Source organism: Alligator sinensis, unplaced genomic scaffold, assembly GCF_000455745.1.
Source record: "Alligator sinensis unplaced genomic scaffold, ASM45574v1 scaffold917_1, whole genome shotgun sequence".
NCBI classification, from domain to species: Eukaryota; Metazoa; Chordata; order Crocodylia; family Alligatoridae; genus Alligator; species Alligator sinensis.
In genome coordinates this window covers 828,217-854,192 of record NW_005841988.1, presented here as the reverse complement: position 1 = coordinate 854,192, position 25,976 = coordinate 828,217, and the positions used below count along the sequence as shown (strand labels likewise).

The 25,976-nt window shown below is 45.2% G+C and overlaps 1 protein-coding gene across 2 annotated transcripts in view; it reads left to right on the top strand.

Moving 5' to 3' along the window:
• Positions 1 to 24,739, top strand: part of SH3GL2 (SH3 domain containing GRB2 like 2, endophilin A1) — an 85,197-nt gene extending 60,458 nt beyond the window's left edge. The window contains exons 4-10 of one of the 2 annotated variants that reach the window (XM_025201258.1): positions 3,090 to 3,233; positions 3,922 to 4,055; positions 5,237 to 5,395; positions 6,964 to 7,067; positions 10,156 to 10,286; positions 18,562 to 18,693; positions 23,237 to 24,739. In XM_025201258.1, coding sequence (XP_025057043.1) covers positions 3,090 to 3,233; positions 3,922 to 4,055; positions 5,237 to 5,395; positions 6,964 to 7,067; positions 10,156 to 10,286; positions 18,562 to 18,693; positions 23,237 to 23,436 — 1,004 coding nt within the window. In that variant the 3' untranslated portion in view covers positions 23,437 to 24,739. The remainder of the gene's footprint in view (positions 1 to 3,089; positions 3,234 to 3,921; positions 4,056 to 5,236; positions 5,396 to 6,963; positions 7,068 to 10,155; positions 10,287 to 18,561; positions 18,694 to 23,236) is intronic. The other variant, XM_006021331.2, reaches the window with a different exon arrangement.
• Positions 24,740 to 25,976: the final 1,237 nt, after the last annotated feature.

Genomic DNA, 25,976 nt, shown 5'->3' with positions numbered 1-25,976 from the left:
GAGGAGAGACTAGGGCACCTGGACCTCTTCAGCCTCCGCAAGAGAAGGTTGAGAGGTGACCTTGTGGTTGCCTATAAATTCATCATGGGGATGCAGAAGGGAATTGATGAGGCTCTACTCACCAAGGCACCCCTGGGAGTTGCAAGAAATAATGGCCATAAGTTAGCAGAGAGCAGATTTAGACTAGACAGTAGAAAGAACTTCTTCACAGTTCAAGTGGCCAAAATCTGGAATGGGCTTCCAAGGGAGGTGGTGCTCTCCCCTACCCTGGGAGTCTTCAAGAGGAGGTTAAATGGGCGTCTGACTGGGGTCATCTGAACCCAGCACATTTTCCTGTCTATGCAGGGGGTCGGACTCGGTGATCTATTGAGGTCCCTTCCGACCCTAATATCTATGAATCTATGAATCTCAACCAGATCATTAATCTGTGGGTAACATGAGGGTAGCTGAATTTTCTTCTTATAGTAGAATGCCACTAATGAACTAATCCAAAGACATTTGATGGTAATGGGAATCTTTCCATTGACTTCAGGGGCCTTTAGATAATGGCCTAAAAGAGCAAAGAAGAAGACAGCCTCCTGCCTAGAAACAACAGAGGAATGGGTCCCCTTGCAGCAAAGAGGTTGTAAGTGCTGCTAACTCCACTTAAAAAAAACAAAAAACCTCATTAAAATTGAATATTTTGATCATATGGTCAGTCCGTCAGCTTCATGTAGTTCTGTGCTAGGCTGAGACAATAAAGCACCAACAAATTCAAAGTAACATGGCCTAGCATTACCGTTGGTATTATGAAAAATCATACAGGAGCACATTTAGGTATGCTAAAAATATGCTAGCCCTTCATAAGTGTCGTACCCGTAATGGGTTGAGTGGTATAACTTATTTCAAGATAGACATGCAGATCTTTGAAGCAAGCTTTAGTTTATTTAAGAGAAAAGGAATAAACAGAGTATACTCACAAAATCCAATACAGCATGCTCAAGCCTTGTTACTTCTTATGCGCAATTTCTGAAGACACCTTTAAAGCTGATGCCTGGAGCAGATCAGCTAAGCCATTGGTCGTGCACTACCCACAAAGTTTCTAAATTATCTGTTCCCCCAGCAGTACGCTTCTATGAGAACCCTAAGATCTGCACACCTTGCTCAAATTTTGGCTCAAATTTATTCACATCTAAGCAGAATTTAGGACCAAATTTGGATTACCCTTTACTGTGATTGGCCCAACGCTAGAACATTTTGTGGTTAGTGTGGTGAGCTCTCAACTTTATTTTGTACCGCATTGTGGTGAGATACCTTTTTCACCTCTGACCTTCTCAAGAAGCTGATTTCTGGCCCTCTCAAGAGGTTGATATGGAGGAAAGAAAAACTCCCAGAGTACAGCTTGACTCTAAGAGGCCTCAACGTCGCTGAGTTGTTTCTTGGTGGTTTGCCAGTACAGGTGTTTCATTGCTTTGACAATGTTGTGAAACCACATGTTTCCCTGTCTCGGTGGCTCAGTAGCAACCTTGCAGTCAGAACCTTGGGTTTCTCTTTTGTCAATTTTGTACTTTGTTTCTGTACTGTCAGCAAAACTGTAGATATGGGTATCACAATAAGATTCATCATAGGCAAAGTAACTAGATGAATTCTTGGTTGGGAACATATATGTCACAAAGTGAAATCTATCTAGCAGCAGCAGCTATCAAATATTCTTTCATAGAATCCAACCAAGAGTAAATAAAGTTACAAGCAAAACACAGTTTTGGATCCTTTCTAGGGTGAGCAACATATGGTCTACAGAGACATTGGATCCAGCCTGAGGAACTGGCCAGGCAACTGGGAGAAGTAGCGGCAGGGGGCTGGGTCTGAAGCATTTCTCTAGCTGGGACTCAAGCCAGGTTAATCTTGCCTGCAGCCCCAGAACCTTGCTGACCACTGTTTTATGCTAATATATTGTTGTGGTCTTCAAGTCCTGCACAATCTTGCGTACGTGTTGCACTACTGATGCACAGTGGGATGACTTTGCAGATGGTGCAGGCAAGGACTTCAGCTGGTTGGAGCAGCTGCTGAAGCAGTCAGAGAAAGGACTTCCGCATTAAGGAAGAGGAAGATGTAAAAAGGGGCCAATCCACAGCCACCCTTTCCACAAGCATTCACCCCAGATGAGAACTGAGGGGAGGAGACAACTCCGGGCACAAGACCCTAGCTGACAGCTTACTGGGTCATTTCTGTTTCTGCTGTCTGCTCTCAGCAGCTCTAATACTAGCTACCATTTTTGACAATGATATATCTGAGAGAAAAGATAAGCTGTTATAATATCTCTTTTTTATCAATCTAAGACACTTTCTAAAATCCTAGTACAAATATAAATGGGGCAAAAGCTTATGACCAAGCATCTAGGTATATATTTATTTTATAATATATAAAAAAGAATCAAACATATGACTAGAAAATATGGAGGAATGGATTTTGCTCTAACTGTCTCTCTTGTGGGTCTGTTCTTTAGTTCAAAGGTTCCTCAATGCAGTAGGGTCAACAATGTTTCCATTACCTCTCTTCTCCTACCCATGGTCTTGGCATGAGAAACTGCTGAATAAGTCTTTTGAGAGACCTCTCTGAGTTGACCCTTCAGACTGCTTTGGTGTCCAGTGATCTGAAGACTGGAAGAATGAAAATGGCTTAAAGCTTCCATCTTGTTTCCTTCACCTGAGCAGTAATGGGTTGAAATAACATATATGTGATGCTCCTGCATCATATTCTGTTTTACTGAAGCCTGAGGATGTTTTGTCCTTGACTTTGTGGTGGGACAAGAGACAACCTTCACTTTGACAATTTCAGCTAAAATGAAGGTTCTGTTGATTTCAACAGTGAAACTCCAGTTGACATCAGTGGTGCCAGGATATGACTACCTCCCTTCAAAACCTGCTGAATATTAAGAATTAGCCTTCAGTTTTATGATGCATATTAAATAGCAGTGTCTACATTCAGGTTTTATCTTTTTGGACACCACGTGAGGTCCCCTACATTTGACATCTTACAATGCAGGGTGCAAAGTCTATATCTATACTCTACTGTCCCTTGAGTAACCTCTATTATTGATCTGCTTGCAGCTTCTAGAGCTAAACTCAGCATGATCAACACAATGTCAAAAATTCGAGGCCAGGAAAAAGGACCAGGCTACCCTCAGGCTGAAGCCCTGCTGGCAGATGCTATGCTGAAGTTTGGACGGGAACTTGGAGATGAATGCAATTTTGGTATCTTGTTTTCCTTCTTTTTTTAAAGATGTGAATGCAGTAATGCTCCAGTTAATGAGGAGCTTAAGAGAACTGTGCATAATGAATGCAAAGTTCAAATTTAGTCAGTTCACAGCTGGCCTTTGCCAATCAATATCATGTGGATCCTACAACAGTCTAGGATAGGAATTAAGAGCAGGTGTTGGTTGTTTTTTTGAGGGGGGGGTTGGTCGGGGGTAGGTTAGGGGGGTGGGAGAAGGGGGGTTGTTTGTTTTTACTGGTTGACAATCAATGCAACTAAGAACACAGGATGTGTTCATAAGTGATACATGTAGAAAAAGAAAATGTTGGTCGTCAAAGCCTTTTGCACAAGGCTGTTTCCATTTTCCCTCCACCCATGCTATAAAAGCTAGCAGGAGATAAGAAATTCCTCCACAAAACCTTTGCAATGTAACAGCAGAGTAACTGTAACAATCTGGGGAAGTAGTTACTGTTATACTGTCCTTAAAATGTGCATTTTCAATATACCATTCTTTCTTATTAGGCAAAATTAATTGTATTTTAGAAGTTGATTGTGAAAGATTAAAGAAATCCTGATACATATTCACAGCCAAAGATTATATTTTATTCCTAACTTCATTTTCTGTGATTGAAACTCATTCCATTTTAATGTAGAGTCACAGGTATATTAGGCTTTCCTCTGTTCCAGGCCCAGCCTTGGCTGATGTTGGAGAAGCTATGAGAGAGCTTTCTGAGGTTAAAGATTCTTTGGACATTGAAGTAAAGCAAAATTTCATTGACCCCCTACAGAATCTCCATGACAAAGATTTGAGAGAAATACAGGTATTGTTATCAATGAAGATTTATGCTTTTAGAACAGTTAGATAAAAACCTTCTATATTTTAGGACTATAGCTGTGGGCCTCTAGAAGGCTATTTTAATTCATAGGTCTGCTTTTAGTCTTTTTGAACAGTAAAACACTAGTCAGTCTGCTTGACTCTTCCTGGTGTAGTGGGATGGCTTGTTTTTAAATGCAGACTTTGAATAGTTGCTTCTAAATTTGTACCTGCATTTTTAGATGCACGATGATCTGAACAAAATCCCAGGAATTTGGAAACGAATATTATTTGCTTGTGCATATTAAAAAGTTACCCATGCGGCCAGTTTTGTAATTTATATGTACAAATACTGTATAGGCATATGCTTATTTTTTTTGTTGACACAAATGATTCCACATACAAATTAGTAGATGTAAATGTGAGTTGCATTTCTGCCAGCACTTATGCGTAGAAGTAATGTTACACCCATGACTTCAATAAGACTGTAACGTTAAGTATGTGTGTAAGTATAGAATTAGAGCATTAAAAGCCATCAGGGTAATTTAAAATTTTATCTCTTACCTCACAATGAATCATGATAGATCACAAATTTTCTTACATTTTAATAGTGAAAACCTAAAATACATCTGCTTTAGGGCTTCATTTTCTCAGTCTCTGTGGCAGCAGCAGCAGCATTTGTAACGCTCCAATGAACATTATGTGGAAGTTGCTAAATAGAAAGGATATTTTGTCAGTTGATAAACCACTCAGAAATTAAGATGCATTGCTGGTTTTATGAAAACCACAAAAATAATCTTCTCAGCGGCATCAGAAAAGAAAATTAAAACACAAGAACAAATGTGTACATAAAGTCCTGGGGAATAATATGCAGATAATTTCAGATGGGAAATAAAACTGAATAGTTTTCATGTTTCATATAGGTAGGTGTTTTCCACTATGTTCTGCTTCTGTAAATAATGGAGTTTCTTCATGTTTAGACAACAGAATTCTGTGGCTGCTCAGCATAAATGTCAAACTAACCCCCTGTTCTTTGCTCTTTTACTCATATGAAAGTGCCAATGGTAAACTGGCAGCATGTAGTTTGAGTCTCCATGACTGACTAACTGCAATGATCATATAGCAGAGAAGAGAGAGCTGGGAAGTGGTGTTCATCACATGCCTGTTTTTACCTCTTTAATGTTTCAGCACCACCTCAAGAAAATGGAAGGCCGACGTCTGGACTTCGATTACAAGAAGAAAAGACAAGGGAAGCTCCCAGATGACGAACTTCGCCAAGCCCTGGACAAGTTTGATGAATCCAAAGAAATTGCTGAGTCAAGCATGTTTAACCTTCTGGAGATGGATGTGAGGAAATCCCTTATTTGTGCTTTGAGCTAAGTTGAAAATGTGAAGAAAGTTGGTGCAGGAGTTATGGAATTTGTTCTTGGAGGGGGAGACAGGTGTTCAGACCTTCGTCCTGCCACAGCCTTCTTGTGAAACATTAAACAGATCTCTTTTCCTCTGATATCTATCTTTAAAATGGGGATAACAGCCTTGTAAGGCTTGGTGAGGTGCTATGCTAGTGGGAGCCATATAAGTGTCTAAAATAGAGAAATTAATTCCTATAACAACAGTCCATTCTTGTTGACCATTTAAGGTTACTTCTGGCCAAAGAAAGAGTATCTCTGTGATCAGAATGATATAAATACATGTCCCCAGGTCATGATTTTCCCTCAACTGAAATGTGCCTGTTCAACTCTGGGTTTTCAATGTAAGCTGTATACACAGAATAGCATAAGGTACAGCATCTTGCTGGAAAAGTGAGCTGCATTAATTGAAACCCAAGCCACTGGTTGTTGGGGGTTTTTTTTCCCCTTCATAGATGGGACTGAAAACTTTAAAATCAAAGAATTAAGTATTCCTTCATTTGAAGGGTGAAAATCTCCCCCATTCAACTATTGTATGAAATGTCCATTCAACTGGCTCTGCAGATTCGGTGCTTCAGTTCTAATGGATAACTGAGTGAATGGATAAATAAGTACAGTAGTATAACTAGGGTGGAGTGGCCAGGGCAGCCACCACAAGCACGAACTTGGGGGGTGGAGGGAGGGAAAGAAAAAAATTGTTGCTGCTTAAGCCAGGTAATCACATTGATGGCAAGGAAGCAGGTGGAAGTCACCTGACTCTGCATATTGCCGTTGCCCCAGGCCATGTCATGATGCCTCTGAATAAGTGTGCATTTAAATTTAGATTTAAATTCACACCAACTTTAAGGTTATTTTATGCTGAAAGAGTGATGGAAAGGAGCAACAGCATAACCAAGAACCTTCATAGTTAGAGACTAAATATAGCTGTGCTGAAGTGCAGTGTACCTGCAGAAGAGAATTTATATTACTTGCACCAATTTTAACATCTATCCCCCTCCATTCAGTTAGTTTGTTCTCACCTAGATTGTACAATTTTAATGCATCCTATTTTGAAGTTCAGTGGAAATCATTTTCCCAGAGGGAATATTGGGAGAATTCTCCCTAATGAAGTGACAGTGACCCCTGAGAGTTCATAGTCTGCTTTGAGTGACTGCTTACCACTCACCTGCAAGGTCAACTCTTTTGGCTTGCATGCAAGAAGAGACAAGTTTTGCATGCCCTTTACTCATTCAGATTTGCCCCGAGTTCTCAGAATGATCTTGTGGGTCTTGAAGCCCCCTTGTTCAGGTGAGCAGGCCCACTGAGGCCTTTCTTATCCAGGTGCAGTAATATCTAAAAAAGGCAAGCTTAACTGATCTCTAATTATTTTTTAATTAGAAAGAGGAGCCAAGATTGCAGATAGAACTGCCTCTGCAGTGCTAGGATAATAGTATTCCACAGATGCTCTTTGAATAGCTCTGCTCAGGGATATTGAACTAAGAGTTGATTTTGCATGTTTCTCCTCAGATTGAACAAGTGAGCCAGCTTTCTGCTCTTGTACAAGCCCAGCTGGAGTACCATAAGCAGGCATCACAGATCCTACAACAGGTTACTGTCAAGCTGGAAGAAAGGTAATGTTCAATTTTCATCACACTCCAGGATGGCCTTTTATTTGTTCAAGTGCAGAAACAAGTACTGCATATGTAAAAGATCTCATTCAGTGTATCATCATAACACCAGAATAACATACAGATAGTTGCAAGTCTAGGTTCCTATTAATTGGAGATACTAGTAAATAAAAGTATGCACTTTGAGTATGCTTGATTTAGAAAAGCACCCTGTTCAATAAGGAACGTAGGCACATTTTTTTCAATTAAGCACATGTTAAAGTCCAATTGAAGTTAGCACTTCAGTGCTTTGCTTGATGGGTGGTCTTAAAAGCATATTTTCTTGAGTAAGGGCCTTGCTGTATGTACCAATTTTACATTGGCCTTCTATTATCCTTATTGAAGGGTAATAACTTCTCATGCACCTTTCATAACAGCAATGAGGGATTGATATACCTCCTCATGTTCCAGTTGTAAAAATTGTTCTCAGCTCTATTATCATATGTTGTTGTCAGTAAGCTCTCTCTTCCCCCTTCTTCCCTGTAGCTGGGTATACTAAGTCAGTTCTTATACAGTGTCTTTTTAATGCTTGACACCTGTTGTCACTTCACACAGTTCTTTCTGACTAGATGAAACAGCTTGAATCCATGTGAAAAGAGGACAATACTGTTAAAAAATTACCTATCCACCCCCAAAACATATGTCTGTTTTGGAAAGAAGGAACAGTTCTAAAAGGAAATCAGAAAACAATGGAAGGAATTCATTTGACTCCTTTATTTTATTTAGTCCTGAATTGATTCCCCCTGAGATCCTAGGCATGAAAAGAAGGGGACATAATGGCAGTTGACAGTATTTTACAGTGCTTCCCCATCTTCTGTATAATTACTATAAAATGGAGCTGCAGGCAGATGAGCTATCATGTTTCCTGTACCATTACAGCTTTCAGTTTTATAATTTTTTCAATCCTCAGTCAGTCCCAACTCCTACTCTTGTCTCAGCCCATCAGCTGCTTGGGCATAATGTGCAGAACTTGTTATGGCAGCTAGGCTCCTTGGCAAGCTGGTTTTCGCTACAGTCTGCAGCACAATATAAGTAGCCAGCCCAGAACAACTGTCAGCTCATTCTGAATGAACCCTATGATTCACCCACTGTAGAGAAGTATGAACATCAGGAGCAAACTGCTTGGATCACAGCCCAGATCTTACAAGCAAAGGCCAGAGTGAACCCGCCTCCACCCCAAAACAGATTTCTCTCTCTTTTGGACCCATAGTCAGCTTCCAATGCAAAGAAAATTCTGCATTGCTCTCTTGGCATGTCTGTTAAATGGCTTGCAGCTTTTCAGACACCTGATGTTAGTCCACCCCTTCTGATCAGAAACAGGAGAATTCAGTATATAACTATACATCCTCACTAGCTATAAAGATTCTGCAGTTGGTGCCTTGTTTACAGCATTACAGTTACATTTGGTAGTGATTATGACTATTACAGGTGGCTTTGCATAGCCTTCACAGGAGTAGGGTTGTACAGTCACCGAGGGCATCATTTGACCTACATGGTCTTTTTCCTCTGGGTGGTATACAAAGAACTCAGGAACTTTCAGACCCCTGATTACTTTGCAGTGTGTCCACTGAGTAAACTGAGTAAAGAATTATTTTGCTTTTTTACTTGTATATAAAACAAACCTGAGCTTGAATTACTGAGATACAGAAACCCATAATAACACATGTAGATCACTTTCAGGATGGAGCTGCTCTCCATATTGAAATGCTCTCCAGGTTGTGCAGTTGTCATGCCAGAATACTTCTGGCTCCTAAACATCATTTTAATGCCACTGGGAAGAATCAGTGGCAATGCATAGGGGGTGCACGGGGATGCATGTGCCCCCTTGACAGTGCTGGTGCACTCCCTGCCAGGCCATGCTCCCTGTTTAGGTAACAGGCAGGGGGGCAGGTGGGAGTGCCAGTGCCCCCTCTGCAAGTGCCGGCTGGGGGGTAGGGCCTCCAACAAAAGTGGCCACACCACTTCCAGAAGTAGCTGCAGGACTTCTGCAAGCAGCACGGCCACTTTTTGGTGAGTGAGATTGGTCACATCGGGGCAGAAGCAGTTCCCGGCTCTGTATTGATTCTTTCCTCTCCTTAGTCTGTGGTTTTGTAGGTGTTAATCTTTGCTCATTACTCGTTATCCTCGCTAGCTACTGTGTTACCAGTCAATCATGATTCACTCAGGGACCAGCTCAATACACAGTAGTTAATGAGCAAGGAATAACAGAGACAGAGACAGGCAGTTGCACTAGCACCCATGTCATGAGTTTTGCCTGTCAGCAGCTAGAGGTGCAGGGCCCCAGAACCCACAAGCCCCTGCACCTATCTCCTTGAAAGCCAGAAGACTTCATGGCCTCAGCAGGGGCTAGCAGGCCTGCAGTTTTCACCCTGATGTGCCTTAACTCACAGTGTCACCCATGTCATGAGTTTTGCTTGTCTGCAGCTTGAGGTACAGTGTCTCCCAAACCTATCTCCTTGATAATTGGCAGGCTTTGTGGCCTCATCAGGGGCTACTATTCCTGCAGTTTTCATGCCCCTGTGCCGTAACACACACACAGTGTCACCTATGTCATGAGTTTTGCTTGTCAGCAGTTTGAGGTGCAGTTCCCAGAAACCCCTGCACCTATCTCCTTGAAACTTGGCACGTGTCATGCTTTCAGCAGAAGCTACCACCCTGCAAGATTCATCTGAATCAGCCAAAAGACAACAAAGTTGTAGATATTTCATTGATTCCCCATTATACCCTATGGCCAAATCTCTGAATCACTGAATCTTTTCCAAATCTTTTCCAAATCTATTTGGAAGCTCCGAATGAATTCAGAAAGCCTAAAGCTTCCAGAAATTTGATTTGGATTCATAGATTCAGCCTCCGAATCATCTGTATCATCTCTGAATCCCAATCATGATCCAGAGCTTTGCACAGCCAAATACCAAACTTTTAGTCCAGCCTATTTGTGTGCATGAACTTTGGCCTTGGCAGTAAATGGAAGAAAACTTCCTTCTTCCACTACTTGTGGTGTGTGTGGTCTGCTGACAAAAATAGTTTTTACATATTTAACTTTCTTTGGTAGAATAAAAGATGCATCGTCTCAGCCCAAAAGGGAGTACCAGCCGAAACCTCGCATGAGCCTGGACTTTTCAAGTGGAGATAATACCCAGCACAATGGAGGGATCTCTCATGCTGGCACACCAAAACCACCAGGTAAAAGAAAAAAGAAAGGTCATTTTCTGTATGAACCTTTTATTCTGAGTGCCATAAACACTGATTTCTTTGGGTCTAGTCACACAGGACATATGGTACATCTTGAACCTATGCAATGTTACGTGGTCTTAAAGTTAGAACATGTTCTGAGCAGTCACATTATAATGTTTACAACCATCTCTAATATACACATCTTGTACTTTGCCACTAGAGGACCAGTAAGCAAATGTCCTGGCATGCTTTGCTGGTGTGCCTTTTCCTCCTATTTCTGACAGTGGCTAAAAACAGATGAGCTGAGGAAAGTGTTGGTTGTCTGACTGTCTCACTGAGGGTGTGAATGCCAATCCTTCCTTGGCCAGGCATGGCCTCTCCAATCCTTCCTTGACTGACAGTCCCAGCTGGTATCAGATCTCCAGGGGCTCCCTGGAGATGGCGGGTGGGGAAACCAAGCAAATCCTTGCTCTGGCCACTATAATAAACAGGCACTCTGCTTCAGTGATATCACCTCCTAGCCCTGATGAGGCACTACTTTGAGGACCATGATACTGACCCACTTACAGGAGGCACAACACCAACACTGCACAAATGCTGCTGGGCACTACTGGTGGGAGCAGCTCGTCATCATTTGAGAAGTGGCAGAAGAACTTTAGGATGTCCCATGACACATTCATGGATGTTTGCACCAAGCTTTTTCCCCCTGCTTAGCTTAATGACATTGGGCTTCAGTGCCCCATGTCTTTTGAGAGACACATGACCCTGGTGATTTGGAAGTTGGTATACACCAGGGGCAGGCAAAATATGGCATGCAGGCCAGATCTGGCCTACCAGGATCCTATCAGGCCTGCAGGACCCCTAAACAATTTAGAAAATTAATATTTATCTGCCCCTGGCTGCCTGTTATAGATGACAAAGCACCATGGACAGTAGGACCCAGGGGGATGACAAAGCACGAGGGGCAGTAGGACCCAGGGGGAGCTGCTGGCAGGTCCCACCAGCTGCAGCAGCAAGGCCTGCTTGGCCCCACCCAGTCCCCATCCCCCGCCTCCCCCATCCAGAAGCCTCTGCTTAGCAGAGGCTTCTGGCCTGGGACCCTGGGGCTGTTCCTGCCTCCCTCCACCAGAGAAGGAAATTCAGATAAGAATGCGGGGTAGTGGGGAAGGCAGAGCAAGACTGTGGGTGATCACCCCAGTCCTTGGGGCCAGGTCAGGCTAGCTCCTGAGGTCCTGGCTCTGCAGCCAGGAACCACATGGTACCAGAGTGGTGGGTGGGGGGTGGAAAGATGTGGGTGCAGCAGGCAGGAAAGCAGGGAAATGGCAGTGGCAGGTGGTGGGGGAGTAGCAGTGGGCACATGGGAGTGCAGCAACAGCTGGATGGGAGCACAGGACCCATGCTGTTGCATTGGAGCCAATGATGGCAGGGGCCCAGAGTGGGGTGGCTGGAGCATGGGGCTCAGGCCAGCAGGTGCTCCCCCCTCTGCCTGCTGGCGCAGATCAGTCTGGTTCCATAGAGCCTCTGCCTGCCTTTCCTTTCTGCCCCCCCTCACCCTTGCTTTTGGAGGGGGCAGGGGGTGGGGGGCAGCAAGGGGAGGGACTTCTGGTGGCAAAGGTCAGGGGTTAGGCAGCAGGACTTTTGGTCCCAAGATGGCAACCAGGGGGCGGGGCACCTATCAAGGGTGGGGGTACCCTTGCAGCCCTCGACAGATTGCCAAAACTTGGTAAGCGGCTCTCCACCTGGGATATTTGCCCACCCCTGGTATACACCAATAGCATTCGTTACATAACCAACAAGTTCAGTGCGGGGGAGAAAATAGCAATGACACCTCTGCATGAGGTGTGCAATGCCATACTTTAGGAGCTGGGGCCCTGATTCATCCACCTTGGGGACCTGTAGGTGGTCATCACCAAGTCTGAACAGATGGGCTTCCAGAACTGCATGGCAACCATCAGTGGGAAGCAGTATACCCATTCTTTGCTCCTCATACTGCACCTCAGATTACATAAACCTTAAAAGGTTCTTTACTGTTATACTCCAGGCAGTTTTGAACCACTGGAAGTGCTTCACCTACATCCATGTTAGGTGTTTGTGTTGGGTATATGATTCAGGAACTCTACTTTCCCACAGATGATGGAGTGTGTGAGGGGGAAGGGGCAGGGAGGATGATGTGGGAGTTCTTCCCTGGCACTCCCATAATGTATTTGGTGAGAGCACCATGAACTGTTCCCTCTCTTGATTATCTGGGATGTGGCCTAGCCACTGCTCCCCTGGCCATTGAAAGTTATACATCAGGTGACTGGACCCCAGGAAGAGGTTCTTCAGTTACCAGCTGAACAGCTGCTGGACGGTGGTGGAGTGTACCTTTGGGCACCTAACAGCATCCTGGAGGTCCCTAGGTATTCGTCTTGAACTTGAGCTGTTTGAACATTCCCAGTTTCAAGTCCACTATCTACATCTTCCACAAAATATTTGAGGCAAAGGGTGAAGCCTTCCAGGAAACCAGAATGGCTCTATATGGACCCATGGTTGGGGAAGCCCCTGGCACTTTGGATGGTGCATGGGCTGAAGTGGCACTACCAGTCAAGCATCCTAGGGAGAACCATTGACAAACCAGTTCTGATGAGGGAAGCCTTGGCTTGACTACTTTATGGGACAAGATTTTGTCAGGCAGGAGTGTGTGCAGAAGACCTTTAAGTGTTAGTGACCCCTTAATTTGCACTGCACCTTTTTAGTGGTCTGCTTCTCCGGAACATCTCAGTAAACATCTTTCATACTAACTGTTGGGCTTGACACCCCCTTTTGTTTGGGACTGGGGTGGGGGGCCTTGGGGTGAAAAACTAGAGTATGGGATTCTGCAGTGAGAATTCATGAGGGCTGGTTGGGAGGGGGAAACTGACATATGGGTTGTTGGGTGGGTCTGAGTTATGAACAACTCAAGTTAAGAACTGGACAAGAAGTGCAGAGGAATAAATTTCATAATTGTACAAGCTTTATTTCTTAAAATAAAATATGAGATAAACATTTGAAAATAAAGGCCTTTTCACAAGCAGATTTGCTGAGTTTAAAACTCAACACTGTGCAAACTGCATTAAATGTGCAATTGCGTTAAATATGCTGTCAGGTAGTTTTGGGTCCCTTGTCTATTGGTCTCCTTGGTGTCTGGGAGTGCTGTGGCATGGAGGCATGCCCTCCAGGCTGAGCCAGATGGCCCCAAGGAGCTTGATAGACACATTTCCATGGACAGGCCCAGTTCCACCTTGCTCAACTGGCTGGAGGCAGATAGCACCAGGGACCATCTCCCCATCTCATCATCAAAGCTCAGGTACCTTTTTGTGGCACTGCCTCCTTTCTGCTGGGGGAAGGCACCTGGGAGAGTGATAGCCTCTCTTATTGCTCCAGGGAAGGGAAGGACCACCCCTACCAGGGCATTTAGCAGACCTGCCACTCAGATCTCCACTCCCTGCTTGGCATCCAGCCACGCTGGGGGGGTGCAAGGCTCTGGCTACCAAGGGCAACTGGTTTCTGGACAGCTATGTGCATGGAACACCTGGCCAGCCTCCCGACATTCACACTGATCATCTGGCAGCATTTACTGGCCAGGGAAAGGTGAGGAAGGGCATGAGGAACCAGCCAGTCTCCATGGTAGCCTGTGCTGGTGTGAGGCTGGTACCATTGCCTCTGGCTGAGTGAGGTAGTCTGAGATGCCTGTTGCCTCTCTGTAATGTTGCATACATACTCCTCTGCAATCATAACCACCCTGTCCAGGAAGGACCTGCATGACTCCATGGTGGATTGGAGGGACACGGGGGCTGGAGGGCTGATGCCTGGACCCTTGACAGTCCATGTAACAGGAAGTGGAAGTCCTGTGTCACAGAAGTCTGCTGAAGAGTGTTCTCAGCAGCTCCTCTGACCAGTCCTGCCAGCACACATTGGCAGCAAGCAGTGATTTGGTATGAAGAAGACTCCTCCAGCATTTGATCTTGGTGGTCACATTTTCAGTTACTGGAGTGGAAGTGTCTCTTTGTGGCCTTGGGGCAGCATCAGTGCTGGAGTCTCTTGAGCTCTCTTGCACTGGGGTGAAATCTGAAGATTAAAAAGATAAAAAAATGGCCTGGAGATTGTTTCCAAAGTCGACAGATATCTGTGTGTGAACTCTGAATTTCCATTTGAACACTGATAGCTGTGCCAACAGCAGTGCATCAACGGTAGAACAGACCTTGAAGTTGTTGCAAAGTTCTAAGATAGTAAGAAGAAAAACATGCCTTTTTTTGCTCTGCACAGTCATTTTCATGAGGCAGTGAGATGACAGTGGACCTCATCATGCTAAGTGCCCTCCCAGCTACTGACTCTCAGCTACCTGCTGCCCTGCATCTTCCCTCCCTGGAGGTTCTTACAGGTGGGCAGGGATCACCTGCTATGAAGTCTCTTCCCAATAACTTGTCTATCCCTATGTCGGGATACTGCTTCTCTGGCAAGTATCTCCCTGGCAAGTGTCCCATCAGTTGCAAGTGGAGTTCTTTGGGCTCGCAGGTGGCAATCACTTAAGATATACCCTTCTGCTTATGTGAGATCTTGTGCCAGCACATGACCTGGAGTCAGGAAAGAGAATTGCTTGTTATGATGGGTCTCTGCTGAGACTGATAATTCCATGGAACATGTGGGAGGCTCTGGAAACCTTCCTACACTTGTGTTACAGCTTCATTGCCAGATCTCACAGCAGTCAAAGCAGTAGTTGTTTACGCTCTGAACTAGGATTGCCCTTCCCCTGTAATATCTCCCCTGACTGCCACTCAGCTGTGCCCATATTCCTGTGGAGACAGAAGTGACTGCCATTCCAGGAGCTGAAAGATGACAGTGTTCTCTGGTTCCAGACCCATCTTTGCCTGGTACATACAGAGGAGTGTATGGGACTGCCAGTAGGCATACCAAATGGTAGGGGTAGAGGGTGGCAACATTGCTACATTTTAGTCTACACTTCCCCTTCTCTCAGGACTTCCCCCCCTCCGCCATCCTTCTGCTCCTGCTCAGATGCATCTAAAAAAACCCTTGGATTGTGTGTTTTTGTATGTTATTGTCCTCAAAAGCTGTCCTGGGGGTTGGAATCCACAAGTGCAGGCAGGAGCTCTGCTGAGCGCACCCCCAGGTATTGGTGCATGGAATTCAACCAGCAGTAACTGATATGGAGAAGTGCCTCCCCTCCCCCCCCCCCAAAAAAAAAACAACAAAACAAACAACCCTAATTTGCATGGTATGTTCACAGAGGGAAGGGGAGGGGTGGTCTGAGAGCTAGGCATTGCTAGGCAGGGCCATCTAGAAGGGGACTCAGAGCTGTCCTTGCTATGCAAGGCAGTCACGGGGTGGCATGGGTGGGATCAGCTTTCCAGTCACACTGTTCACTCATTAATTAACCTAGGCCATTGAGCATCTTAATTGGATTGTCAGTCTGTAACCAGACCATTGACTTATGCACAATTGCCATGGCTGAAGCACAGGTATGCCACCATTTCTCACCATTTCTATGTTGTGTGGAACAGGATCCCTATCCGTCTGGTAAACTGCATGGGTAGGGAGCAATCTGCACCCATTGCCACCCCCACCCTGAGCCATTTGCCACACCCAGAGACCTGAGTCACCCCAAGCTATGAGCTACCCACATAGTCCCATGCCCCTGAACATGCCACCAATCACCCTTTCCCTTGGAGTTGCTGAAACTTACTAGTGGCTGGTGTGGCATTGTCCATTTCCACCTCCTTGATGAGAATCTTGTCCACGCTGTCCCCATCTTCTGTGTCCCAGGTAGAGTCTGTATCTGGGTGGGGAATAAGTCCACCAAGCAGGCATCATTGTACTCTTCCATGTTCATTTTGGTAGCAGGAGGTATTGAGGAAACTCCATCATTGTCTTTATCATGGACATCATTGCGCTGCACTGGGTCTGCAAGTGTGCAGTGCACAGTGTGGTAGAGAGTGATGGCATAGTCCTCCTCAAGGCTGCTGAATAGCTTCTTGTGGTAGGGGACCCGTGCCACGAATCCAGTTAAAGGTTTACCCACTGGGGTGTGAGAAGGGCATTTTCTGGTCCTGTTTGGTTCATGAATCTAGGAGATCACTGTTTGTACTCGAATGCTCAAGGAAAAATGAAGAGACTTATCAAACCTAGAGGGTATCAATGGGTGGTCCAGGTGGTGCCATAGAGGTCAGGATCACACCACCTGAGGGCAGGGGGGGTGTCACCTTAAAACTGGTACCACCCTCATGGCAACTGGTACCATTGCACCTGAACAGTACTGTTCTGGTGAATGAATAGAGCGTTCCATGGAGCAGGAGCAGGAGGAGAGGGATTAGATTGGTACACCCTGGGTGCTAGAAGATGGCAAATTGCTCATATTATGTCTATGGAACAATCCAACAATAACTGAATTTATGTTATCTTATATGTAAATGGTATGTTATGTTCTATTTAACGTATTCTGGAGATGCTCCTTGTGTGAAAAGGCATAACTTTACTACAATACGAGTGCACTAAGCATGTGTTTTACTACTTGAATATACTGTTTCTCATCTTTTAAGTGCATTTAATACATAGTGAGTGTAATGCACAGGGCTCAAGTACCGTGGTGGCAGGTACAGTTTAAGAACCTAAATAAGGAAGTAAAGGAGTGTTCTATTTTACTAGAATTGTGGCCCAATGGTCAGTGATTCCCTTGTTCAGAGCAGCCTAAACAGATCCTGTCATGAAATATTTTCCCTGAAATTTAAATTCTGTTAAAACAGGGATTTAATAAGCCTAAAGGCCAACTGAAACGTTTCCTGGAAATTCAGAACTCTTTCTCCTGCTCCAGAATAGAAAAATGCAGGGGAAAGGGGTTGGGAGGGGGGAGGGGGAGCATAAAAACACTCTTCCCCAGACTATGAAATACAGATATAATAGCACTGAGAAATGGTATGATAATGACCAAACGATAATAACCAAATGGATTCTCGTTGCCCAAGTGAGAGAGATGCAAAGGAAACACAATGCATAAACAGTGATAAAGGCAGACAAGGTTCTTTAGGTACATACGATATCTTTTATTAGACCAACTCAAATAGTTGGAAAAATTCTTCTTTGCAAGCTTTCAGGTACAAATACCCATCCTCAGGCAGAGGAAGCATTATGGTAAACAGTGATAAATGTGTCCTTAGTAGTTTAAGTAAGGACATTTGTTTTTTAAAAGTCCACACAAACCAGGATCCTGCTGTTGCTTTGATCTGCACAGCATTGCTTTGTCATCACAGCAGTTAGGATAAGGGCAGTGTCCTCTCAGGGTCCAGCCCTACTAGGACTTACAGTCTGCTCTTCTTGGCATCAGCGGGGATTTAAAGCACATACTACCTTGTAAGGGAGGGTGCTCTGTCCCCTAAAGCTCTAGTCAGCATTTCCCTCTTCCACATCACACACTATGTGCATGCTTGACAGCCTTCAGGCAGTAGGTTGCAATAAGACCTCTATTTTGTGTTCTGTATCTGTAGATGGAAACTGATTTGCCTATCCTTGTAATCTCAAAACCTCCTCCACATACCCGCAGTGCTGGAGGAGAGAAGATGCAAATTTCAAGAGCATGAGTGCAGCATGTGACCTGCACGTAAATGTTCTCCCAGTCACAACATAAGTGGTTTTTGCTGCACTGCTTTTTATACTGATAAAAAAGGACTTATACAACAGTAGTGATCCATGAGTTTCTGTACCTAAGAGGCTGATGAAGTGAAGTTCATAGGCCCAGCTCTGAAAAGTGGTTTGTAACTTCAAACAAACACTGAGCCTTGCTAATCTAACCTCATCACCATAACTGAAATCAACTTCCTACAGCCTGAAACACAAAACCTGCCAACAAGCTCCAGTACCCCCACAAACTGCACACCAGAATCTGTCAAAGACAACAATACCCAACTACCTGTGGGGGCACATTCCTCACAAAAAAAACCTCTCTGTCTCCAGTCTCTTAGGCCTGATCCTGAAAGGGAATTTACAAACCACTTTTCATAGCCAGGCCTGTGAACTTCACTGCATCAGACTCCTAGATACAGAAACTCATGGACTCAGTATAGACAGTGGAATTCTGACGCACTACAACCTGCCGGACATCTGACTCCCCAGGTACCTCTCCACTTCTACGTGCACTGCTACATCCTCCTTCCCCCACCCCCAACCCCAGCCTGTCCCTCACCCCCTCATGCCTCCATTTCCATTTTCACTGACTGGCTGGACAGCCTCTGGCTTCTTTACTATTCCTTCCATCCAGGAACAGCACACACCAACTGCAGGTGCTTCCTCAGCCTGACAAAGGGTTTTTCAACCCAAAAGCTGGCATCCCAGGCAGCTAAGCTGAGCTCACCTGGACCCTCACAACTCTACTGCAACCAGCAAACCTCAGGTCTGTCAAAGATGTGACTTTCTCCAGCCAGGATTGTGTGCGTGTGTGTGGTAGTTGAAGGTTATGGTGCCTCCTACCCGCCTTTCACCAGGGGGATCCTCAGTCCTGGCATTTCCGGGGGCCGCCACACTGCCAGCAGTCCCACCAGGCCTCCCTGATCCTGGCAGAGTGCAGTTTTAGTGGTCATACCAAGGACCTGGGGCCTCCTCCTTTCCATAGCCTCAGCCCATACCCCCAAGTTCACCCTGGCATGGGAACTCAGCAGAGACATGTTTTTCCCCTGCTGGTTGGTGATACAGTGAGTGCCATCTCCAGCTCTGAGACTGGGGCATTAACTGGATTTTTAAAAATGAAAAAAGGTAACAGGTACAGATGGAGTGAGGATGGTGGCATTCACTCCATCTGCACCTGGAGCTTGGGAAATCCCAGCAGTGGGAGGTTCACTTTGAGGAACACCAGCTGCTCCACCAAACCAGAGTCCAAGAAGGTGCAGTGGGGTGTCACTACATCCACAGCAATGCTGAACACTCTCTTGCTTGGAACACTGGTCGGTGGACAGGACAGGGGTCTGCGGGCAACCGTGGCCAGATCCGGCCACATCTGGCTGTGGCTTGCCCAGTAGGCCAAGGGGTCACACAGTAGCAGCTCCATGTCCTTGGCAAGATAGGTAGCCACCAAGGCCTGAGTGCTACCTTCTTGATGGTGGGGTCTGGTGCCTCTGGACCCTACCATGGAAGCCATGCCCTTGGCCCACATTGGCAGCACCTATGGTGGAGGAGGAGACTGGCTGGTGGATGGCGTGCTAGCATGGGACAATGGATCCCCCTCTTCCACATCCTCCCACCTCCAACCATCTGCCTCCCTGACTCTCTTCACCAGCATCTCCATCCACTGGTTCAGGGTTTGGCTGCTTTATACGCTGCCCTTCCCCCTCAGGTCACACATGGTGGCCAGCACATGGACCCTATTGGACTGCAAGGGATCAAGCCTTTACCTGATGCCCTCCTTCAGCTGCTTCACCAGTGCCTGCACGTCTGGTGACAGTGGCTTGCCCGAGCCAGGAACCTTGATCCCCTGGAAGCTCTTCATTTGGCTCTGAAGTTCCCTCACTACAGGGATCACCTGGCTAAGGAGGGTATCACCAGCACTGAGGGTCTTGGTGGCCTCGAGGAAGGGCTTGAGGACCAGCAAGGTCTGGGAGATGGTATCCCACTCAGCTCTGTTAAGGGGGCCACTGATCCCAATCTCCCTGAGCAAGGCCATCTCATGGATGGCCTTCTGTTGCTCCATCAGCCTCTTGAGCATTAGGTATGTGGAGTTCCACTGAGTCTCCACATCCTGAATGATTTTGTGCTGCGGGATGTTCAGCTCTGCTTGTTTGTCCTGTCCTGCAGCATTTTGCCCCCCTTGATGCTCCGATGGAAGTGGCCTGCTACCTTCCTGCATGGGGGTGTGGAGCACAAACTCAGCTGATTCCTCCTTTTTTTGGAAATAAGCTTGCTGGTGGTGCTGGTGCTGTCACCTGCAGCCCTGTCCCTCTCCAAAGTGTCCCTGACAATGAGGTGGAACTTGTGTGCCGCACAGTGGCCAACAAAGTTGGCATCATGGACTGCCTTGACCATATTGGCCCCATTGTTGGTGACCATGAACCCACGGGTGAACTTGCTGTGCCCAATGAGCCACCCCTGCACCAAGTGGTTCATGGCCCCCATGATCTCAGTTGCTGCATGGGACTCATCCGTCACTTCAGCTTGAAGGAGAGCCCACCGATGGCCTGACTGGTCACACTAGTGCCCTGCGAAGGAGAGGTAGGCATGATCTCCACCCTGGCTGCTCTAGATGTCCGAGGGACCTGCCTTGTGCAGCTCCTCCCTCAAGTACTCCCTGCATACCTACAGAGAGGGCATCACTGTCCTGCTGATGGTGGTGCTTGTGGGCACTTGCTAGGATGGGGCCACAAGCGCCATGAGCTGCCTGAACCCTGGCTGCTCAACTAAGGAGAAGGGCTAGCCATCCACAGCGAGCATCTCCCCAATGCTCTGGCTGATCACACTTGCTCTTGCAACATGCCCTGCTTTCTGCCCGCCTTTCCCCCACTGTTCCTGGGTGGCCTGCCTCTGCTTTCAGGGGACAGAGGCTTTGGAGTGAAATGGGGACTTCCCTTTGGGCACACTCCCACTGGTGCCAGGCTGAAGAGGAGCAAGGGCAAGGGGGCGGTGCCTGTGGAGATGCATCAGCATCCTCATGGTGCTCAAGTGTTTTGTTCCCTTGCCCCCACTGGTTTTAGTTCAGCAGTGCAGGCAGATAATGGGATCATCTGCTAGCTCAAAGTGATCCTAGACTGCACTCCCTGCTCGCTTCTGTGGTGTGGGTACGTGTGTGGATACTGCTGCATTTTCCCCCTCCTCAACAGGCAGAGGCACAGCAACAGGAGGAGTGGACTCAGCTGAGCTGCTTGCCTCTACAACCTCTATGTCAGCCTTCTGGGGAAGGAAACCTAACTCAAAGGAAAACTTGAGGGATGTGGAGAACAAACTCAGCTGATTCTATCTCCTTCCCTGGAATTTCCCTTGCCAGGGCACTGAGATCCAGATCTAGTTCTTCCTCTGGCACTGGAAGGCTCAGCATGGGAAGCAAAATGGGGGTGGAGGAGACTTTCATGCTCATGCTGGTGCTGCTGCTTGTTGTTGTCATGGTGGTGGTGCTGGGGGTTATGGCTCTTGGAGGGGATACAGACTCAGGCACAGGCAGTGGCACTGGCACTGCTCCCCTCTCCTTGCTGCTTGTGGAAGCTGATCCCTGCTAGTTGGAGGAAAGAGGCTGCATTTCAGTTTGGGGTGGGGGTTACTTACACCTCTCCCTCTACCCGCTCTTCTGCCCCTCCCTGAAGGCTTGTTATCTGCCTTTTCACCACACTTCATGTTGTGTTTCATAATGTCTTGCTTTTACAAAAATATACAAATATATCTTTCTTCCTATATAAATTCGATAATGTATGTGTGCTGTAAGGTATAAATGTATAAAAACAGATGTAAATATATCTTTCTTCATATATAAATTCTATAGTGTATGGAAGGATCACAGTCACTGGCCAGCTACATAGTCAATATGACAGCAGTCCTTCCCCACCCCTTCCCCAACCCTTACTTTCTGTTTCCCTGCAGGCAAGTCCCTGCAGGCAAGCCCATCTTCAGCTTTGAAACTCAAAATGTTTCAAAACTTTTGAAACGTTTCGACAGCCCTTGTTTTGTTTCGAGGCTGTTTCGAAGTGCTTTGTTTTGCTTCAATTTCACTGTTTCGAGCTCAAAACAAGTCAAAACAGCGTCAAAACGAAACAGCTGGTGAATTTTTACACAGCCCTGAGAGTTGCTGTCTAGTTTGAAAGTCCTGGAATGAAGTGAAGTGTTGAGTTGGTTCTTGGCTTTCAGGGCTCAACTCTTTCATTCTACTGTATTTACTGTAGAATATTTACTGTTCCTCAGAGCTTTGGCTAGTGGTAAGGGAGAGGCTGAACTGAGTCTTCAAACTTAGTAATGCTAGCATGAGGCAAGGTCATTTCCACTGAAGGACAGACCATCTCCTGTATCTTTACCTTTCCCAAATCCCTTGTCTAAAAGCAAGCAGAATGGCACATGATTTACCCCAAACACCTTTAATTTTACATAAATTATAGTGTGTAAAAAAGGGGCTGTACTGATTTCTGTAGAAACTGAATATCTTTATTGTCCCAAAAAATCCCAGCTTGAGGTAGGTCTTTGCTCATTTAATCCTACCAACATGCATGAACTTGCCCTGGGGGAAATGTGGTTACAGCTAAAGATGAAATCCCATTTTCATGCCTATATACCAAATATGTTGATTGCTGTTGTGGATTTTATCCTGTGAGGCACCTGCATTTCTTTCTTTCTTTTTCCTTTTCCCCCTCTTTGGAGATTACTTCCTCATTTCACATAGACCACTGAACAGCTGTTAGAAGGCAGTGATGCTGGATACTGATGCTGGATCTGTTCTGGGTCAAATTTGATTGAATGACCTAAAAGTGAAGAGGGTCTACCCTCAGTACCTTAGAAACCAATGTCTTAAGGCAGACCTTGCCTGTTGATTCAAAGTTTATGCAGTCACCCAGGGTTTCAGGGAGGCTGTTCAGAAACACAATAACATTAAAAGGAGAGGAGGACTTTTGCCATACCAGCAAACCTTCCTAACACAGATACAGTTCTAATGGCAAAACAATGCTGGTACAGCTTACACCAATTACTATTGCTTCATGGAACAAAAATACTCACAGACCAAACTGACATAGCTACTTTGGCAACACTAAAGTGTGGACTTGCCTTAGCTAGTCTTTTTCAGGATGCTTGGATGCCTTAAGAAAGCTTTCCATATGGGAATTTAAAAGTGTCATGATGTCTGCTTCCAAGGCAACTGGTTAGTGCCAAAGGCACTGCAAAAAGTGGCCAAATGTGCAAGTAACAACAAGTATGAGGAGAATGAAACTACTAGATTTCTAAGTGCTCTTTTTCTCTGTGTTCCCCCTTCTTAGGTGTTCACATGGACCAGCCATGCTGCCGAGCTCTGTATGACTTTGAACCAGAAAATGAAGGGGAGTTGGGCTTTAAAGAAGGAGATATCATTACCCTCACTAACCAGATTGATGAGAACTGGTATGAAGGGATGCTTCATGGCCAGTCAGGCTTCTTCCCCATCAATTATGTGGATATTCTAGTTTCTTTGCCCCATTAGGATGGCTGTTTCACCATCTCTTGACCCACATAGTTATGTTGATACCACTGCTTTCAAAATGCTGCTTACTACAGCTCACAAGTGCAAGCTGCAGTGGTTAGAGTCATCCAGTCCCACTGAGCATCTTTGATTTACATGTTGTTATGCTCTGTAGCGGTGATGTGTGGTATCTTCTGACCCAGCACAATGTAGCATGCAGGTTCACAGGCTATGCTATGTCAGCCTGTGATGGTGACCAGGCCGTTGTTCATATGGTGTTGGGAAACAAATAGCAAGCAAGAGTGATGACGTGGAGTGAAGTAATGGAAAGCAGTTGGAGTATGGGGAAGATAATGCCCATCACCACTGTACTACTTTTAATTCTTAGTTCTTTATAAAAAAGAGTTAAAAGTTCTTGCCATTCCATCTTTCCCTTCCCAAGGATGTGGTTCACACAGGTCTAATATTGCCTAACCAGCATTGTGTCTTCTGATCAGTGACTCAGAATCCATTACTGTTCTCAGAGAGGCAGTATGATGTAGACCCTTTTGTTTCCCTGAAAGTGAACTACCATTTTACTGTATGTGCTGCTGACCTGCAGCTAGTTTTATATTCTGGATTGTTAACTGAAGGCCTATTCCATCTGCAGGTAAAATATGAACCATAGTAAAAAGGTCAGTAATACAAAGTTGAGTTACAAGCCAAATGTGTCTGCTCTTTATAAATGTTGAAAATGATAAATGCAATGCCAGCAGGAAGGGCAGGATGGGGAATAAAATTCATATAAGTGTTATCTCCTCTATGTAAAGTTTTTGGCATAAAAAAGCACCATTAAAGCACCAGGAGCCCTTAGTAGACTCATCCAAAATTTTTTTTTAAAATAACAGAAAAGTCCTTTTATTTTTGTCTTAAGTTTGTGTTCTTTGAACATCATTTGTGCATATTCTGCCCTCAATGAGGACTAAATAAAAATGATTTTTCTTTGTGCTGAGCAATTAAAGACTTGTGGCTGTGTCTACAAAAACTATTCCCATACGTTTTCTTTCTTTCTTTCTTTCTTCCCCCGTTTCTGCAACTTGTGTGTACAGTGCTGTGCCCAGCTTCCCAACATTCTTTTTGTAACAGTTGTAAGAGTTCTATTAGTTTAGTTTTCCAGAGTTCTATTTATCTAAACTGTACAGACTCTTTCAGAGGTTTAATGTGCTGCTTCAGATGTGCCACTTCAGTACTGGAACATGTGAAATAAAGGCAATCCCCTACTGCTTAATGTATAAACTATATCATGGAAAGTATTGATATTTCAAATAAATAATGCTGACAGAATAACCAGAATAATGTTGTGAATTATTCTTGTTGTCTCTTTCTGTTAGAACAATGGTCATACTAAGTGCCATTTTATTCAGTGTTTTATTTCTTGTTTTATTTATTACTTCTCTTTTATTTCTGGACTGTAAGCTGCAAACCTAAGTATAAAAATTCACCTTTCTTTAGTATTACCAGGACTGAATTTGCTTCTATCCATGGAAACTTGATCAGGTCCATAACTAAAATGACTTGGGTAAAGAGGGTAAGCCAAGCCATGAATGTAATGTCATGATATGTGTGCAGCATCTTCTGGCAGGCTTCAGTGACAAGACACTTACCATCAGAGAGCACTGGAGATGACAACCTACTCTGTAGGTTGAAAGACCAGGTACATTTCAGTTTTGTTTTGTTTCTTTACATATATTTCTGTATTTCATAGTCTTATTTTTACTATTGTTTCATTTGACTTAGTTGATATGTATATGGCTATAGACATGCCAACAAGAATCATACAGCATAACTTTGAGAAGATAAATTTGTCATTTATTTCCTGGAAAAACTTTGGGGTTAATAAAAGCAGAATTCCTCTCAAAATATGCTCCTGTCCATAACTGTATTCTGTGTGCTCTGTACTCACTACTTCATCTGTCTTAGTGGTGTCACAACCCAGTGATTTTGGTGCCTCGGCACGATGGAATTTTCTTGCCACATGAGAGCCTCTTGCAAAGTAAGGTTTTCTGTTGCAGCAGAAGAACGTCGGTGCAAGAGACTTCCCGCCAGTTTGCAGGGTGCATTTCTTCTTTGCAGCACAGAAATGCACGGTGCAAAGAGTTCCTGCTATTTGAATGCAAATTTGTGTCCCGCTATTGGCCAGTTCTAAATTATTCCCACGTGGCGGCTAGTAATTGGCTTGCTAGCCGTTTAAAATTTCGTGCGACTTCCGCCCAAGTTGGAGAACTTTGAGCACGCTACAGAGTGCTTCTGAAAGAGATCTGACTTGTGGCTGAGCTGATCGATAGACTGATCACCTATCGATTCTTCTCCCCGTCGCCGAGCGCAATCCCAGACGTACCCTTTTCCCGCCGGCTTGATTTGCGGACGGATTAACTGGCTTGGGCCTCGCCAGCTGGAACAACTCACATAGTTGTTCAGACGACCGGACCATCTGCGTCGCAACTACAAGCGGCGTAAGTAAAAGTTTTTGCAACCATTAAACCTTGTCTGCCTCTCCATTCACCAGCCCACCCTAACGAACG